Source organism: Amphiura filiformis, chromosome 8, assembly GCF_039555335.1.
Source record: "Amphiura filiformis chromosome 8, Afil_fr2py, whole genome shotgun sequence".
Taxonomy (NCBI): domain Eukaryota; kingdom Metazoa; phylum Echinodermata; class Ophiuroidea; order Amphilepidida; family Amphiuridae; genus Amphiura; species Amphiura filiformis.
In genome coordinates this window covers 63,882,687-63,902,484 of record NC_092635.1, presented here as the reverse complement: position 1 = coordinate 63,902,484, position 19,798 = coordinate 63,882,687, and the positions used below count along the sequence as shown (strand labels likewise).

At 38.3% G+C, this 19,798-nt stretch overlaps 1 protein-coding gene across 1 annotated transcript in view; it reads right to left on the bottom strand.

Annotated features, from left to right (window-relative positions):
• Positions 1 to 19,798, bottom strand: part of LOC140159658 (uncharacterized) — a 101,752-nt gene that overhangs the window by 59,765 nt on the left and 22,189 nt on the right. Inside the window, exons 3-6 of the mRNA XM_072183153.1 lie at positions 7,768 to 7,862; positions 6,654 to 6,781; positions 5,700 to 5,771; positions 1,838 to 1,948 (exon numbers count right to left, since the gene is read on the bottom strand). Of these exons, the coding sequence (XP_072039254.1) occupies positions 1,838 to 1,948; positions 5,700 to 5,771; positions 6,654 to 6,781; positions 7,768 to 7,862 (406 nt within the window). The remainder of the gene's footprint in view (positions 1 to 1,837; positions 1,949 to 5,699; positions 5,772 to 6,653; positions 6,782 to 7,767; positions 7,863 to 19,798) is intronic.

The following is a 19,798-nucleotide window of genomic DNA, read 5'->3' as shown; positions in this document are numbered from 1 at the left end:
CAGGGGGGAAAAATCGACAAAATTTGCGCACAATTGCTGCAAAGAGTGGAAATATATGTAACTAGATTTCGCGGTTCTCGGGTTGGGTGGTTCTTGTGATAGGACTTTCTCTAATTACGCAACACCCGTTACCCATATGATAGGCCTACCTGCCCTGACCTTTTAAACTAACTATGATATACGCTCTCAATGATGAAGACTCAATTTGACACAATAATCAACTTAGTAGTTTTGTAGCTGTGACGTTTACTTGGCCGTAATCTGGAAACCCATCGTTCGCCTCTTCCAAGCCCTGTCCTGCTCCACATATGAGCCCCCCCCCCCAAAGAATACCCTGGAAATAGCCATGTTCTGAGTAATAGGCCTCTGCACGTGTGTGTTGAAAATAGGCCTATTGATCCGATCAGATGCACCTGCACGATTAGCCACACTGTAATGCTTTCTGATGCTCGCACTTTCGCCCGTTGGTACTCTGCGAACTACGTGATAGCGCATCAGCGGACGCCGCGATGTCAGCCATGGACGCTTCGCGATGCGCACCGCGAGCACGCAGTTAGTGAGCAGCAGCGCCGCCTTGATAGCGCCATGACAGAGGATTTGACGGACGGACACGCCGTAATTAGTATTAAGATTTGGGTTTTTTGCCACAAAAGTGGGGGAAACTGGGGGGCAAGGAAAACATTGGGGGGGGAAATGCCCCTTGCCCCCCTCCCCTGGTGGCGCCGCCAATGGGCTGGCTGTAATACTTGAGCCAAATGCTATTCATCACAAGTAGGTGATGGTATATTACACAATTTGAATGATGATAAATTATTGTCTGTAATAAACACCGCTCTAATAAATTCATGCCCACTGGGTTTTTTCAATAGAGGTTGTGCATATGTGTATCATACCGTAAATAAGGCGGACTACTCAAAAGCACTCAACAAAAGCATGATTGCGTGCTCCACAAGAAAAATTTGCTTTTTTATTACTAATTTGGTTTTAATAGAAATGAATTTTGGCCATAATTCTTACTAATATCCTGGCTAATGTGTGCGCGAAGCGCACTAAAATTTCCAATCCCAGACAATTTTAGTCAAAAATGAAGGTAAATTTAATGTAAATGGCAGTGCGAGTGAAGTGCACAAAATTTTGCAATGTTACCATATTTCGGTCTAAACCATGGTGTTTTGGGGCACATACGTTAGGCAATTTTAGGGGGCCGGGCCCGGACCCATCTGGTTCAATGGCAAATCCGGCCCTCGGCCAATTTTGTGTTGATACTGACAATTTTCGGTTGGGGCATGCAATACAAGAAACATGTCATACACAGCCTTCTTGACCACCTTTTTCGACTTTTCTTTTTGGGTTGGCCCTTTTATTGTTTAATTTTTATATACTGCTTCTATAGGTGCTTTTGTGCAATTAGCATTTCAAAAACTTTCTATTTCTTTGTCTTCAAGACGAGTAAATTGATAATAATCGTATGGAACTACATATCATATTGATTCCCTCTTTCTCTTTCCCTCCCCCCCCCCCTCTTTTCCCTCTCTCTCTCTCACTCCTTTCTCTTTTACCCTGCACTAGGGGGCGGGGGCCCAAATAGACAATTTTTGCCAGGCTTATTGATAATAATCGTATGGTATTGGTATGGATTCCCCATCTCTCTTCTCCTCCTCTCCCTCTCTCCCCCTTTCTCTCCTCTCTTTTTTCATCTCTCTCTCCTTCCTTTTTCCTCTTTTTTCCTTGCACTAGGGGCAGGGGCCCAAATAGGCGATTTTTGCCCCCCCCCCCGGCAGCTACGCCACTGGCAACAGTTCGTCTCACACACATAACAAATGCACTACGTACTAACCTTGATATTGGCAGTAGTCTCCAAATGCAAGGGGGTTACACACACACTTGCCACTGGTGCAGACTCCATTTCCAGAGCAATCCAAGTTGGTATTACACATCATGGTATCAGCTGAAAATATGTTTAAACATCACATATTAGGCAAAAAAAAAGCAAGTTTGTGTCTTGCAAGGTGGCCTGCAAAATGCAAAATCTGTCTGTTAATTTGTGAGAGTCAGGATTTATGGTACATGATCCTTTAGGGGGTCTGTAACGAGTTCTGATTCATGATTTTCATTGGTCTAATCTTTTCCAAACAGTACAGTCTGAACATTAACACAGGTCTCTTGAGAGAAATCTTCTTGCGCACATACATTGAGTACATCTTGAAAGTTTTAGATTATCTATCTATGCATTTCGAATGCATAGATACATTCGAAATGGCGTTCCCATACAATTATGGGAACGCCCAAAATTTCTCATCATTAACAATCAAAAATAGCTTTTTACCCAATTTTACTGTACAAAATAGACAAAACTCATTTAATTTTTCCAAAATGCGCGCTTTGCACGCCAACATTTCAATTTTGAGGACTAATTGTTCAAAAAAGGGGGTCATTCAGTGTAGGCTACTGAAAAAACAGGGTCATTGGGTGTAGGGTTTGCCAAAAATAACGGGGTAATTTCATGGCCACATGGCGTATGTCAATATATGGGAGTGCCCCTCCCCCGGGGGGCGTTACCTGAATGAGAGATGGATTAGACTTACTACTACTACTACTACAAAGTTCTTAGGGCGCAATTCGCAAAGAAAGCATCGTTGCGCTTAAAATAAAAAACAAATACATAAGAAAACCAGTTCAGAATAAAACAGTTCAGAATAAATAGGTTTTGAGTCTCTGTTTGAAAAGAGTGACCGATGGCAAAAGTCGGATTTCTGTTGGTAATGAGTTCCAGCGCTTAACACCAGCTACAGGGAAACGACGATCACCGGCGCATACACTGATGGATCTATCAGCCAGGAGACGTGTGGTGTCATTACTTGATCTGAGAGTCCTTTGAGGAATATAAGGAGTCAGTTTGTTGGAGATGTACTTCGGAGCAAGGTTGTTGAGAGACTTGTAGATATACAGAAGAATTTTGAAACTGATACGTTTATCAATGCTGAGCCAGTGGAGAGATGAGACTAATGGGTGAGCTTCGACTCGACGCCCAACAGCAAAGATGACATGCGCGGCGGAGTTCTGAAGTCTTTGGAGACGGCTTATGTCTTTTGCAGAGAGCTGAAGGAAGAGTGGCGTGCGTTACAATAGTCGAGCCTGGAGAGTATCAGTGCTCTTACTGCATGATGGCAGGTCTCTTGATTGATGTAACACCGAATACGCCACAAGTTCTTTATCTGGAAGAGCGTATTTCTGCGGAGAATGTTAACATGAGCAGTAAGAAACATGTTGGAATCAAAGTGACAACCCAGGTTGCGAATGGCAGAAGACAGATTGATAGTGGAGTCGCCAATGGTGAGTTGAATGTACTTACTGAAGCACTCAGGAACCGGGCAGTATGCCCATCGAGTTTCCGGATCTGTAGTGTAACACCAAGGCCCATTGGGCTCATTATCTGGATTACGACAAAAGTTGTGCTCGCCAAGACCAGTGTTTGGATAGTTTTCTGGTGTACGGGTGTGATTGTGGGGATGTAGCATTCTGATGAGACAAAAAAGAAGCGGTGGGTATATATATAAAAACTGTCAAATTGCAATTTTAATGATAAAAAGAACTAAACTGAATTATAAAAGTGATTATGATTCTAGATATAAGCTGCGGAAGTGGGGCCTCACAGACGACATGCCCCTAAATTGTTCCATGGGGGGCATCCTAACCCCTTAAAATGACCCTCCCTAAACTTAATGTATCAACTTGTGTGTGATTTTAAAGAATTGGTGCTTTGGTCTGCAGCATTTAGTAATTCAGACAACTTTGTAAGTCCGGGTGGGGGGGGGGGGGGTACTTGGATTATTTTTCGACGGGGATGTGCGGCCTGAGCTTCCGAACCCTTACCCATTTTTAAGGGTAATTAGACAATGGTGTGCAATATGTGTGCACACCATTGCACACATAGCATGGAAAATTTAAAAGGGAGACCCATGTCTAAGGATTTTTTCTTCAAAACAGTGTTACGAGTCGTACTTGACTCAAGGCCAAAATCACCTTTTACCCAAATGCACAACACAAATACACTGTTTGATTAAGCTAACAAAAATCTAAGTCTTATTTATTTATTTATTTATTTAAGTCTTTAATTGAAAACAAAGTATGGTTGGTACATATAACAACAATATTGCATATACAATAAAATCACACAATCACAGTTCTACTCTATCAGTACTTAACCAGCTGTTTTTTTGTTGGTAATCCTAGAGTTCTTGCAATGTTCTGGACGACTGATGTAATATATCCTTATTCACTTGTCCTGCGAAAATCAGCGAAGTCCAGTGTACACTTGCATTTATAAATATCCTTGCGTATGAAATCCTCACACGAAAATGATGCTGCTTTCTCCTATTACTTATCTTCTTGCGCTGCTTTCTCCTAAATATATCTCCTTGCGCTGCTTTCTCCAAAAATGGTGTTTCTTTCACCAATCACTCTTTGTCCAGGGAACAGGTTTCTTTAACACAGCTCCGCTGTTTTTGACAGAAGCGTGGCCTTCACAAACCCAGCAAACTCCAGCAATTCGACAGAAGAACTTTAATCCTTTGATGAGGAAGAACACTTTTGTGTGCTTGCAATCGCCTTCGTTGCTGTATTAAAATAGCTCAATTATTGGCTATATAAACTGGTTAACATGTACTTCTTTTTTCAAGCACGAAGACCATCACACACATGTGGAGTCTACAATCTCCCATGATATTCTGTGAAGTCCAAACTCAAGCCTTCAGCTTTAAATACCAGAAAACCCAAAATCTATTAATAGACCATTCTTTCACATTTACTTCCTGGGGACTTTCCAAAATCATGCCCATTTCACAATCTGTTATCGGGCTTTCCCCTGGTGGTACAACTATGCACTGAAATTGAGTAATACGGAAAATCCCCTATGATATTAATAACTCTGATTCACTTTGTTTTGATCATCTGATGAATGAAAGGGAATTCCCCTAGAACATGCCATAACACACAAACAGTGCAAGGGGGTTTCCCATCTCATGAAATGCTTTCAGTTTGTAAACAAAGTTAAATAATTAAATTAAATTACTCAGGGCACATCACAACAGACTCATGTCTAAGGACTGTCCGTGAAAAAGGTCCCCATTTGGGCGGCACATCCTCGTATACCAACTTGTGAGTGATTTTAAAGAATTGGTGAATTGTAACTTTTATTATTTCAGACAACTTTATCAACTCGACATGTACCAACTTAGCAGCATGTAGACTGATATTGGACTCTGTCATATTGACATAAGCTTAAAAAGTTACCTTTTCAGAGTCTGAGTTGAGCAAAGACGTAGCTTGCGACGCCATCAGCGTAGTCGGAGGAGTAATCACTACGCTGAATGAAGACGCCGTGATGGCATCGCAAGCTACGTCTTTGCTCAACTCAGACTCTGAAAAGGTAACTTTTTAAGCTTATGTACCAACTTGTGTGAAGCTCACACAGCTCTTGTGATGCTATGCACTCAACCGTGTAGTGTAAACACAGACTGTGTAGAGAAATTGTTAGGCTATCTGTGCTTGGACAAATTTGTGTGCTCAGGTGTATCGAGGTGAAAACTCTATACTTGCAATACATTATTGCATACATTCGCGAGGTGTTATTTTCGCGGTTGGAGCTCTAATCGCGAAATTCGCGAAAATAAAACCCTTGTGAAAATTTCCACTTATACAGTAGTTTGGATTAGCGGTGCATTCACCGTCTTCAGCCCAGGAATCACATAAAGTGTGGTTATTAAAGCAAGCTGGAATAATGATAAAAACAAACAAATATAATGTAACTTATGTAAATGTAATAATAATCAATTTGATGACAGCTTTGAAACTTTTATTTTGTACCGTTTGTATTTTTAAGAACAAAAATGTAGCAATGAAAATCCATCGCCATATCTACCCTTTTGATGATAAGAATTTCATCACTGAGGACAATGTGATCAGTGAAAACTAACATTTAAATAGGACTCTATTCTTTATGCAAATCACACATTATTGCTTTAAGGACCCTACAAACGTTTTATTTGACATAGAATATTTGATGCAACATGTCTTCATTATTTAATCTATTCCCATCTATTTCTAGTAATGTTTAAAGCCATAATGTGTGATTTGCTCCACAGCGATGCCCTCAATTTTTCTTGAATTTTTACTTTTTGCATGATTGTAGTGCCCAGTGCAGTGGTGTACTAAAATACCACGTGAAAGACTAAGCCTGAAATCCTTTAATTACAGCAAAATTTAAGTTTTTATACTAAAACTGGAGATATCCGGTTTTATTCAGAGTTCACTTTTCTTTGTTTTACCTCATTTGTTTGGCTAGAAATTTAAAGAGGCAATGTGATCAGTGAAAACTAACATTTAAATAGGAATCTATTCTTTATGCAAATCACACATTATGGTTTTAAGTTCTAACTAATGTTTGATGGCGTAAAATCGATAATATATTTCCACCAGATACTCTACATAACATATTATCCATTTTACGTCATCAAACATTCGTTAGAACTTAAACATTGCTGGAAATAGAATGGGAATAGATTAAGAGATGTTACATCAAATATTCTATGTCAAATACTCAGAGTCTGTAGTGGCCTTTAGATAAACCACCATAATTTTCTCAATATTCTTACTATGAACTTGAATGTCAGCACAGCTCTTGAAGTAATATCTACCGCCCCACTCAGCAGCTTGTCTCAGGAGACGCATGGTGTAGGGTCCATGAGCACCTGATGGGATCATCACTTCTTGCATGGTGGCTCTGTAAACATGGTAAACGCAACACACAACAAGAAATAACTTGGTGCACGTACCAATATGTATCACTTTATAATTGGTGATTCCATGTGGGAGCAGGATCTGTATCAATGTGCTGGCACTTCTGGGATCCCCATCCATACTAACAACTCTCTACACGGACTTGGATCCGCATCTGGGAAATGATCGTGTATCATAGTATAGCTATTAATATCTATAAACACTTGAGAATGTTTCTGCAATCTTATTGGTCCTTATTCATGTGATATGACACAATATCACACGTTTTAGTGGGTGCGTGTCAACCAGGGTTGGCGCGATTTAAATCATGATTTAAATCACGATTAAAATTAAATGATTTTTTTTTTAAATCACTGATTTAAATCAACTTTTTCAGTTTTGACCGTTTTGATCAATTTAAGTTAATTTCTATCTTGAATTGCCTGTTTTACTTCATTTGTAATGTTTCTACACCTTTGGGATACAATTAAATACCTCTATGATGTCATTTTATCTATTGATTAAAAAATCATTTTTAAGGTGCAGAATTCAACAGGTTTTTTCCCATGATTTTACCAAATTTTTTCTTTGAAATTTTCACATCTGAAAACATGTTTTGATTTTTTGTAAATACCTGATAGGATTGTGCATATGTCTAGCATTCTACTGGTCTCTTTAGACTTTATCATGGGGTATAGCAGTTCTTGGGATAAAAAAAATCAAAAAAATTGATTTAAATGAAAAAAATCCGATTTAAATCAAATAAATCGATTTTTTAATTTTTTTTTTTTTAAATCAAAAAAATCGCCAACCCTGGTGTCAACGCGATACTCATACGCGCTATTCAATTTTTGTCAACACTATTTGTGCTGACCAACATTTGCACTTTTCATATAGCTGTAATGTTAGTCCAATATGTCAGGAAAATATTTTTCCTGAAGACCTTTGTTTGTTTGTTTGTTTGTTTGTTTGTTTGTTTGTTTGACTTACGTGTTGTCATCTGCAGAGATATATTGGTTTGCTGGAGTCAGTGAGTACAGTACATCCTCAGTTGTTGGATCTAACAGCTCTAGCCGGTGTCCACCCTAAATAAGAAAACAAAAAGATCAACCATTGGTCAATAAGTAGTCAATTAGGAGTTCCTTAAGGGATGGGGTATGGACGTTTGGCCAGTATTTTTTGTGGGACATGAGAACACATCAAAGATTTTGCCCTGAGCCTCATGAATTGGATAGCTGGCACTCAACTTGGGCTAGCTACAACTCTACTTGTGTTGTTCATTTTTCATATGATATGAAGAGAATTATATAGACTTATACTTCACTTACTCCCCATTCCAGAAAAATACAGAACTAATTTGTTTGGATTAAAAAAATATTATCCTGTTTTGAAACATAGCTAAATCCTAATCCTTTAGTTAGTCCTAACTGGCAATAAAAGTCATATTTTAATATTTTTGCAATTTGAGGAAAATGGTCCAAAAACATGCAATTTTGCATGTTTTCTTACAATTGTAGTCACAAAATTGTAAGACTTGGCATAAGTCTAAGCATTCAACATTTTTTGTTTAGGCTAAGAGTTAGCTCATAATTTTAATATTATATGTAATTTTTGCTAATTGGTTATGAAAAAGATTGGAAAATGTGTTTTCCAAAAATTAGAATGCATAACTTGGACAAGTCTTTGGGCTTGATTGTCACAGAATATGAAAAAGGTCGAAAAACACCCTAAAATTGCATGTTTTTGGCCCTTATTTCCAACTATTGACCAAAAATTAAAATTTTACTTTCATTGCCAGTTAAGACTAAATAGAGGATTAGGATTTAGCTATGTTCCATTTGGCAAAACAGGATAATACTTTTTTAATCCAAAAAAATTAGTTCTGTATTTTTCTGGAATGGGGAGTAGTCAATACAAATTACAATTTCTTAATGCTTTGCTGTTGGTACTTTAAATTCAACATACAGGATATATTTCCATATCAATTTGTAAGCGCTCGTTAACAAAGTCATAGTTCATTGAATTTACAACCGTATGACAAAACAGGCGAAAATATTAACTTTTTGAACAAGATTTGCAATTTAAAGAGAATTGGCCATTGCTCATTCAAGCGACGCTAGTATATGGACAATAAGTGTGCTTTTTCATTTAATGACATAAAATTTGAAAATATTGCAAGAAACACTTTTGACTTTAAAAACCTACATTTTGGTCAAAAAATGTGCTTGGATAGGTAGTTTTCAACAGATTTTCCATATTCGCCTAGCTATAACATTGAATTGAGTTATCTGTTGACCTCGTGACAAAAAGTGTTTTTAGGGGGAAGTGTTAGCTTTCGTTTGATATAAAAAAAATTCTGATTGGATGAAGGGAACACTTGAAGTTTTGACAAAAAACAATCAAAGAGGCCCATTTTTCAGCTAGAAGCTCCACGGCTCTTCATTGCTATGCACTCAACTGTGTAGTGTAATCAAAGACTGTGCGGAGATAATCACTGCTTGCTTGAGAGCTCTTGGACGAAAATGTGTGCTCAGGTGTATCGAGGTGGAAACTGTGGTTTATAAGAGAATCGTTTTTGTATAGAAACCTTTCCTTATTAACTTTTTTTTTCAATGGGGCCTTTGAGCATTAAAGCAATCTTGTTACATATTTTTCCGACAAAATGTTTAATATTTTTTACCAATGTCCCCATTTAATTCTGAGCTGAACAAATGAGAAAATTACTTTTCAATTCCAGCGCCGATGTTGCCAATGCATGTCAATCCGTCAAACCTGGCTGAGGTTGGTCCATTTAATGTGTTATAAACATCCCAAATGCCATGCAGGTATAGTGTTATGTGTTTGACTAATATTACAATCATATAATATGCCTTGCTCAGTGCTTTAATAAAAATGTCAAATTTGGTCACAGACTGGACAGCGTAAAGCCTTGATTTTTGCAGGGTATTTATCAAAGTACATTACAAAATCAGAATTTTGAAATTAGCAAATATTGCAACATTGCTTTAAACTGCAACAGAGTCACAGAAATCAACATATGAAATCAAAGTAATGCTTCGGTTTGGCAATTTGGTTCATTTTCTTGTGACACTATTTTATTGAAAAGTTGCCCTTTCTACTTTTATTAACAGTGTAAGCATTTCATCCTCTGCCACTTTCCATGACTTTAAAATGAATTAGGCCAACATCATTGATATAAAGTCATCACCTTGTAGGCTATGTGTAAGCATTTCATTCCTTGCCTCTTGCCAGGAATGCCCAGGATTGTTTGATTTAAATCACCCCAATTTAAATCATTGATTTAAATCACGATTTAACATGGCTGTGTACTCTAGACGTGGTTTATTTTCGCGAAATTGAGCTTTGTACTTTGTTATGTTTTTTTTATAAATACCGGTACAAGGAAAGAAAATCCAGATTTGTAAACCCCAACTGCACTATTTTATGGATTTTATTTTACTATTTCACTCGTTTTGCAATTTCAAAAGAGAGAAAATCTTTGTGGTACCAGCGGGGTACACGCGCGCAACAACGCATCGCGCTGCGTAGTCACGCAATTTGTTAACGCACATAATTATACGCGACGCTTATCTGCATGCGTGGCGCATCCTATGGAAACACTATTTCAAGTGGTCAAATAGCTCCGTTTTAGCTGATAAAATGTGGAGTTTTTTTAAGTTCTTTCCCCCGATTTAAATATCAAGTTATGAATGCATTTCACTCTAACTTGTCAAGGGGCTGTGGATTTACCCGATGTTCATGAAATGTGAGGTAGAAAAACGAGAACTGTCGCATTCTCCTGTGAGCTTCGATGAAAGTGCAAAATGTGACCACTTTAAACTTCACTGGTAAATTATGCAATGATGCAATCACAATAGGGTCAGTCCATGCCAAAACAGACTGAGTGTACACCCACCATCTTGGATTTTGCTCTCCTTTGGCTCAGGTGTACCTTTCATGGATCCCTAGGTGAGGTCACAAGAAAAAATTTCAAATTCCATTTCGTTTGCGAATGGCAGGCCGTCAAAGTTTGGCGATCTTGACCAAAATTGGGAATTTAAGTGGGCTAAATGACAAAGTGCTCTCTTTGATGGGCATTTTCTTCTTAATTGAATCACTTGTGACCATCTTGTTGAATGTGGTCACTCACTGGCTGTGTCTGAAATGCCTAATGCCAAAAAATATTGATTTTTGAATTTCGTTGGGATTTCAGGGGGGGTCAAAATCAGCACTTTGTGCTGTTCAATCAAATTATATTTGACTAGGCGGTTACCCGTATTTGGCGGTTCTCGGCAGTCGCGATTACCTGGCTGCCCATAGGACAGTTTTTACTAATTTGACCTCAGATGACCCCTTGTGACCTCGAAATGACCTTCCAAAATTTGGCTCTAAATGTTGACTGTACCCACCATGTTTCATGCCCATATGACGGTTTTTAGTAATTTGACTTTGGATGACCCCAAAATGACCTTCCAAAAATTGTTTTCATAGTTTCATGCGCATACAACATTTTTTACTAATTTGACCTCAGGATGACCCCTGGGTGACCCCGGATGACCCCAAAATGACCTTCCAAAAATTTGACTATAAAAGTTGACTGTACCCACCAAGTTTCATGCCCATACGATAGTTTTTACTAATTTGACCTCAGATGACCCCGAGATGACCTCGGGTGATCTTGGCCCACTAACTGAAACAAACTTGTTCTGCTTGAGGTCCAGATGCACCCATCCACCAAGTTTGACCTAGTCTCCGAGAAAATAGACGGAAAACAGTTTTTACTAATTTGACCTCAGATGACCCCTGGGTGACCTTGACCGACTAATCAATACAAACTTGTTCTGTCCTAGGTCAAGAAGCACCTACCCACCAAGTTTCATGCCCGTATGACAGTTTTTACTAATTTGACCCCTAGATGACCTCTGGTGACCTTGACCCACTAACCAATACAAACTTGTTCTGTCCAGGGTCAAGACGCACCCACCCGTCAAGTTTGAGGAACGTGCGACCCCCAGTCTCCGAGAAAAACAGTTTTTACTAATTGGACCCCTGGATGACCTTGGGTGACCTTGACCCACTAACCAATATAAACTCGTTCTTTCTCATACCAAGCTGCACCCACCCACCAAGTTTGAGGAACGTGCGACCCCCAGTCTCCGAGAAAAGAGGCGGACAGACAAACAGACACACAAACACACAAACAGACAGATTCTGGTGAATTATAGTAAGATTTTGAAGGACCCATGATAATGTCACAGTCCCCTTATAGCTCCTAAATATGTTCAGAATGGATTAACCATGTACCAATGTCTATGAGAAATTCAAAAACAGAGAAAATTCTAGACCCCCTACAGAATTATAGAGCCCCTAGAGTGGTTCAGCCACAAATGGCGGCAAATTTTGACCCCTAATAACTTTAGGTGTACACCAGATATGAGTTTCTAGTCTTTTGCATCTGAAAGAATGCGGTCTAACGTTACTCACCCGTGTCGGCCCCTATTGAGTTACGATTTTTTATAGGGCGCCGCCAAATTTACTTTTTTGCGCGATAGTAGCCTAAGTATTTCGACCCCGATCCCGAAACTATAAACATGGCGGGGCAAATAATCGTGCGTAGCAATTCCAGGACTGATGGACTATGCGATGGATTCTGATTCTGTGATCGATTGATTCGACTATCAAGTCTGGCCCGCGATCGTTCCGTTTGGGCTAAACCGATCCCGATGATGCACACAATTAGCACACGCCGTAATTACCAGAGAAGAAAACGAAAATATATACGAGACCGGGATACGAGAATGCAAAATACACTTTCAAAATTCAGTTTATTTTGTCATTCTCTTTTCCAATTCAGTTTTGTTCATCATGATATAAACTCAATGTACTGTGCGAGGCAACGGCGCTGCCGCTAGCCTATGCATGGTAATGTACACTGTCAGATGTACACTGCAGTACACTCATGACACAGTGACAGTCACAGCATGATGACAGTGTCATGATGATACTGTCAATGTACTCATGTCATGTACTCATGTCATGTACTCATGTACTAATTTACTAAACATGACCGATCACATCTGAGACGAATCGTCTCAGGATAACATCGTGTATTGGATATAAATCAGACATGGTAAGCTTTTAATATGTCATGTAAACACTCAGTACTAACACACATCATATTATCTAACCAGCCATACGTATATCAAATTAGTACATGATGAGTATACTGTCATGACTGTGGTTCACATCAAAGACAAAGTTCGGTAGTGACGTACATGTAGGCAATGCATGGTTACGTATTTCGCTGTGCGCAGTTATCGAACTGCATGTGTAAAGTTAATCGCACAGAGTGTACAAGCACGCGTACAAGGCCAAGGGCAGTTTGCCCACACATTTGCGGCGCAGCCACAAAAAATGTTGACGCTCACTACCAAAATTTCAAGAGGTGAACCACAGATAGTAGCAGAGTAGTGCACCGCAGGCCCGTTCATATTACGCCGCAATTGTTTTGCGGTGGGTGCATTCGGATACTTTATGCCGTAACTCAACGCAACTTGCTTGCCACATTCAACTTAAAATGTATAATTTTTATTGTGATACCGCATCGCAATGCATGGTACGTGCTGACTGAGTCAACTTCAAAACAAATAGTGAATTATTTTGACTTTTATTATGCCATCACTTGCTCATGCTTCAAATTGAACCAATATGAAGACGACTTTTAATTGTGTGTTTGTAATCTAGGCCTACACTGCAAATGTTGGGAATTGAATTCGACAAAAGTTGCTCCGGTCGTCATTAGAAGTCGATATCTGTGTTGAAACGTTGCTCCGTGCAGAAACATGCTAAAATATTGGTCAACTTTCACCAAACCTTCGGCGGTAGGCCTACACATTTTCGACTCTGGGGCTCAATGCTCAAACAATTACAAATTCATGAAATTAAGGTTAAGATCAGGCCCTTGGCACTTGATTCCAAGTTTCCAGTCACATAATTACATGTATTTTCCAAAATAAAATCTGGTAACTTTTCATTAGGCCCTTCGCACTTGATTATTAGTTTCCTGTTTAAGATTTTGAAAAAGGGACGAGGTGACTTTTAATTATTAATTATCTTTTATTTTCTTTATTTGATTTGAACTATTACAAGCAACTATCGACTTGTTTTGACTAGGGCGGGCATTTAATTATTTCACAACAATATTTGATTTTATAAATAAGTGAAGGTGGAGTTGTACTCTTTGTTCATTCATCATTATTGTTGATATTATTAAAGTCAGAAAATGGCAAGTAGAAGTAGTTGAAAGTTATTTTAAAGGAGAAAATTGGAAATAAAAATAAAATAATTAATTATTTTGAGATTTTCAATTTTGGACGCTTGGCGTAAACAGGAAACTAATAATCAAGTGCGAAGGGCCTTATTCGTTATTTTCCAAAGTTTCATTAGTACAGTCAAAATGCGGAATAAGTATGAGCTTGGAACGGTCCATGGTTTTCCATGGATTACAGGATTAGCATGTGTTCCTCACGGACCAACCTGGGTAAACAAACAAATCAAACGCAGACTTCGGGCACAAGTTTGCGTATTGAAGAATTGATTTGAAAGATTTACTAAGGCACATTCCAGCAGGTATAGTACGTTTAGTAAATTTATGCAAATTGCAATCCGAGTAAAAAAATGAATGCAAATGAATTCAACCACATTTTATTTCAATTTTTTAAATCGCAGTAAAGAATTCACACACAAGCGTAGACATGAAACTCAGAATCAAGTTTTAAGGGCCACTGCACCGTACATTTCCAAGATTTGCTTTGGATGATCTTTTTAAATTTGAGTTCCTGTAGGATAAACGTTGAGGATCCCAGACAAGCATGCTAACAGTACAAAGAACAAGACTAGTGAAGAAAATTGGTATGGATGGAAGGAGCATTAATTGTAAATTGTATAATAAAAAAAAAAAATATTTGTACACTGAAATTTAAACCAAAGTTTTCACTTGAATCTAGCCAGAACGGTATAAACAGTATGATTCGGGCCTCACAAAACCTCATCTCATACTTCACAAGTACTGTATCATTTTAAAAGCTAATAGCAACCCTGTGTCATTCACTGTTGTTGTCTGTAAACAAGCTTTCTTTTCTGTTTGTGTAATTAATTCCTCTTTGATTTATTTCCTCTTCACCCTATCTGCTTTCTGACATTCCATTTCAGAGTGTAGTACTTGTAGATGCCTGCATGATCCCTAGCACCCTCAAGGCTCATCCAAGTAGAAGCAGATTGCCTGTACCTGCAAAGTCCTGCATGGTTTTCCTGATTGGCTTAACCACACCACGCACAATAATATACTAATATTGCACATATTTTATCAAGCATGTTGCTTAAATTTCTTACAAATGGTATGGGACTATGAACGTCAGGCCAAGTAAAAATAACGCATGTTTCACATCCTGGTTTTTTAAAAAATTTAGGAGGAAGAAGTGTTTTTATCGTAAAATCGGTGTGAATACCCATAATTAGACAAATTAAAGAGAGCAGTTTTAGCGTACAATAATGCCTGGAAAAGCAGGAGCGCCTTTTTTATTTGTTTTTCTCAGAGGTAGGCCCCTCTATTTATCACAAGACCTTCCAAAAGTGTTTCTTATATCAGAGGCATGAGACTTTTGATCTTAGATTTTTATCATTTTTCTGCACTTCCTCTGTACAAAAGTAAAGGAGCTTTCCCAATTTCAAACTTTCTTTTTATCTGTGGTCACCCACACCCCTGTTATATATTAGAAAGCATCTCTACTTCCTAGACATATTTTTGGAACGTTACAACTGAATTAAAAAAAATAAATATAATTGAAGAAACCTTAAAAAAGGAAGCGGGAGGGGACATGAAACATGTTTATTTTTTAATTTGGCCTTACGTAAAACTAAAATTAAAGATGAGCACAATTTTGTCAGTTCAGACAGATCAAGTGCAGACCCACACCTGTTTTGTATTATTCTGATGAAAATGTAGTACTTCTGAAAAATTGTGAGTGACACACTCAAGTCCCGTTCAAGTGGGAGAGGGACAAAAATTGTGTGTGACAGTCTCAAGTCTGTTCAAGTGGGAGAGGGCCAATCGCTATTTATCACATCTGATTATCGACAGGATGTAGGTAAGTTATAATGTACTAAGTATACAGCATGAAGGGAAGTTATAATGTACCGTAAATAAAGCAAGCACATACAAGTTAAAGGTTTAAAAACACTTTAATGTGTCACTTAAGGAACACCCAGGAACAGGCCTGGAAAAGCGGAGGCAATCGGCGCAGCTGCTTGCCACATAATTTGTGATTTGGAGGGAAATTCTGCTTCTGTAGATAAAGAAGTGCAAAAGAAAATTATGGGAAATTCTCAGGAGGAAACTTCCTACATTGCTGTATAGTGTATTTCCCAATCCCATCAATTAAGTTTTTCTTTATATGAGCAGAAGCAGAATAAAGAAAACATTTTTTTCCAGATCTATCCTCAGTGCAGGAATGACAAATGAAGGTACATGATCTGTCTTTTACAGATGGATTGAATCAATACAGTAATACATGTAATTTGTTTTCAAACACAGAAATGTACAGAAACCAAACGAAACAAAAAAAAACTCGACTCTGGAAATGACAGGGAATATGGAGACCACAGTTCGAACTAGGGATCTTTCGGTGAGAGCCTAGACACCAAAAAAGGGGGTCAGGTCTCAAAATAGGGGGTCTTATTGTAAAAAAGGGAAAAAAAAAAAAAAAAAAGGGGGTCATTCACCCGTGTCATTCAGTGAGACTTGGGAAAAATTTGGGACAACACAGGGCCTAGATTTCGTCTTGGTTTGGGGAATCAAAATACACAATCACTGCACTTACTGTATGATACAATGAGGGAAGTTGATTCTCGCAACCGAATCTTACGCGAGTCATTACGAGAATCGATTCTGTGATTCTCGTTGAAATCTAGGCCCTGCAACATAAAAGTTTATACAAAATTGAATAAAAATAATAAAAAATAGGGCAATTCTGAGTTATGTAAGCTATCCACCAGTGGCTCTTCTGCGACCCCTACGCAGAACTTCCGAGAGTGGATTAACTGTGCACGGTGGACGCAAGGAATCCATTGACGGATTTTCTGCGCACGTGCACTGAAACAACCCTCCGTATATACTAGGCGCCGGTGGAGTATTTCTGCGCAGTCGCAGGGAATCCACTGACGGATTCTCGGCGCACGTGGGCTGAAACTCCCGTCCGTATATAGGCGCAGATGGAGTAATTCTGCGCACAGTCGCAGAGTATCCACTGACGGATTTTCGGAGCAAGTTTTAATCCTCTCATGAATTGCAATGATTTAATATTATGCTAGCCTACCCTAGAATGTTTCATAAGAGATATGAATTCCAGGGTAGGCCTATACGTCTCATCGTGCACCGAAAAGCCGCCAGTGGATACCCTGAGACTGTGCGCAGAATTACTCCACCGGTGCGGCCGTGTTTTGAACTCGCCACCCTTAGCGTTACATCACAAATATTATGAGTTTTTACACCAATCAAGATTCAAATTAGAATATCTCCACAACTATCAACCCTAAACTAGCAAAAGTATACATTTTTGGCTCTGAGCGAAGCTAAAAGAGGCTATGTGATCGGAACAATTAGAGAGCCAATTCGGGCATTGGTTTTTATGCTAAGGATGTTTGTCTGTTTGATATTTGGTCTTGAAATTTGTTTCTAAATTTTGCTTATTTATTTTTTAATCGATTGCACTCCATGTGGATTTCTAATACTGTCGATAAAATATGATTTTTTGGTAAAAAAGCCACGATGAACGAGTTGTTTTGTGGTACCCCGTGTGTGCTCGAGATTATTTTGGTCTGTATAATTTAAGTTGCGTGAATGTGACGGAAACCAACGGAGGGTAATTTCGTAAGATTCAGTTCAGATTCAGAAGTTATTTACTATTTCATAACTTTTCTTAACTATTTCTTTACAATTTAAATAAAGAAATAGTTGAGGAATGTCCAAAAATGGTCAAGAACATGTCTAAATCTTGAATAAATCTGAACTAATGGATCGGGTAAATTAATTTCCTAGTGGACTATTTTTCCTTGCGCAAGTGCACATATTTTTATGACCTCTCCATTTTGTGCAAAAACACGGACCGAAAGTCATTAAGTCATGCAAAATGTTCGTATTTCATCACACTCATTGTATTTTTGTTAGAATATAGTTAAATACAGTCTATTTAATCATATTGTGGACATTATTTTGAGGAAAAATTATATTTTCAATGAGATTTTACTTTACCCCACTTCGCAAAATTGAACAACTTCCGTATTTTTCCATAGCAAAAACAGCCTAAATTAATGATGTTCCACTTTGCACAACAATTTTATACTTCAGAATATCAAAGATTGATATGTTTTCTCTTGAAAAACAACATGGTTTTTAGGCCAGGACTTCTTAAGAAATTCAAGACCAAGGTTTATTTGATCGATGTTACGTCGATGGTCCCGATCTCGCCATGATTTTGGTGCAGCTTGCTTGTTTTATGTTTACAAGCAAGAGGAGGTCATGACCTTTTGGCGTATTGATCAATTCTGATCTGTTCTGATTGGATGGTCTCAAGGTCGTCACAGTTATGAATGAATAATTCAAGGTCATAAGCGGGGGGGGCAGTATTAAATAGAAAAGTTCAAAATAACTATGATGACTTTAATGTTAGATGATGAACATAATAATAATAATTATTAAATTCAAATGTGACTGAAATTAGTGGTTTCAAAAATCATTGATTGCAAGTTGCAAAGTTTCATGTTTTACTCTAGGCTGTGCAATAATCATGAGCTAAATTTTGAGAGAAATCAAAAGGAATGGCAAGCGATCAATGACAGCAGGGGGGGGAACCACTTTTTTTTAAAGTATTCCCTGGCCTAATCAGAAAAAAAGTTACAAAGATCAATTATTTGACCCAATGGGTGCTAGTTCGGAACTAGTAACAACTGTCGTAGGCCTATGGGCATGAAACTTGGTGGGTACAGTAAACATTTGGAGTAAAAATTTTGGAAGGTCATTTCGGGGTCACCAGAGGTCATCTGAGGTCAAATTAGTAAAAACTGTCATATGGTCATGAAACTTAGTGGGTACAGTCAACATTTATAGCCAAATTTTGGGAAGGTCATTTCGGGGTCACCAGAGGTCATCTCGGGTCAAATTAGTAAAAATTGGATGGGGGTGAAACTTGGTGGATACAGTCAACATTGAGTCAAATTTTGGAAGGTCATTTCAGGGGTCACCAGGGGTCATCTGAGGTCAAATTAGTAAAACTGTCATATGGGCATGAAACTTGGTAGGTACAGTCAACATTTCGGCTATAGCCAAATTTTGGGAAAGTCCAGAGGTCAAATTGATAAAAACTGTTGGATGGGCATTAAACTTGATGGGTACGGTACAGTCAACATTTGGAAGGTCATTTCGGGATCACCAGGGGTCGTCATATGAGGTCAAATTAGTAAAAACTGTTGTATGGGCATGAAATTTGATGGGTACAGTCAATATTTAGAGCCCAATTTTGGAGGGTTATTTCAAGATCACCTGAGGTCATCTAGGGTCATTTGAGTTCAAATTAGTAAAACCTCTTATATGGACATGAAACTTGGTAGGTACAGTCAACATTCAGAGCCAATTGTTGGAAGGTCATTACTGGGTCATCTGAGGTCATCCAGGGGGCATATGAGGTCAAATTAGTAAAAACCGTTATATGGGCGTGAAACTTGGTAGGTACAGTCAATATTTTAGTCCCAATTTGTAGTGACATCACTCTGCGTGTTTAACGTACCGAATTTTACAAATTACTCTTATCAAACAATGTGTGCATTATATATATCAATTTCAGTCATGTAGGCCATGTTATTAGGCCAAAATAAAACTTAGAAGAATGTCTCTAGTGTACAAAAGTATGGGAAACTGAATATTTAAAACCACTTTTTTAGGATGAAGGAAGTATTTTTTTTTTAAAGT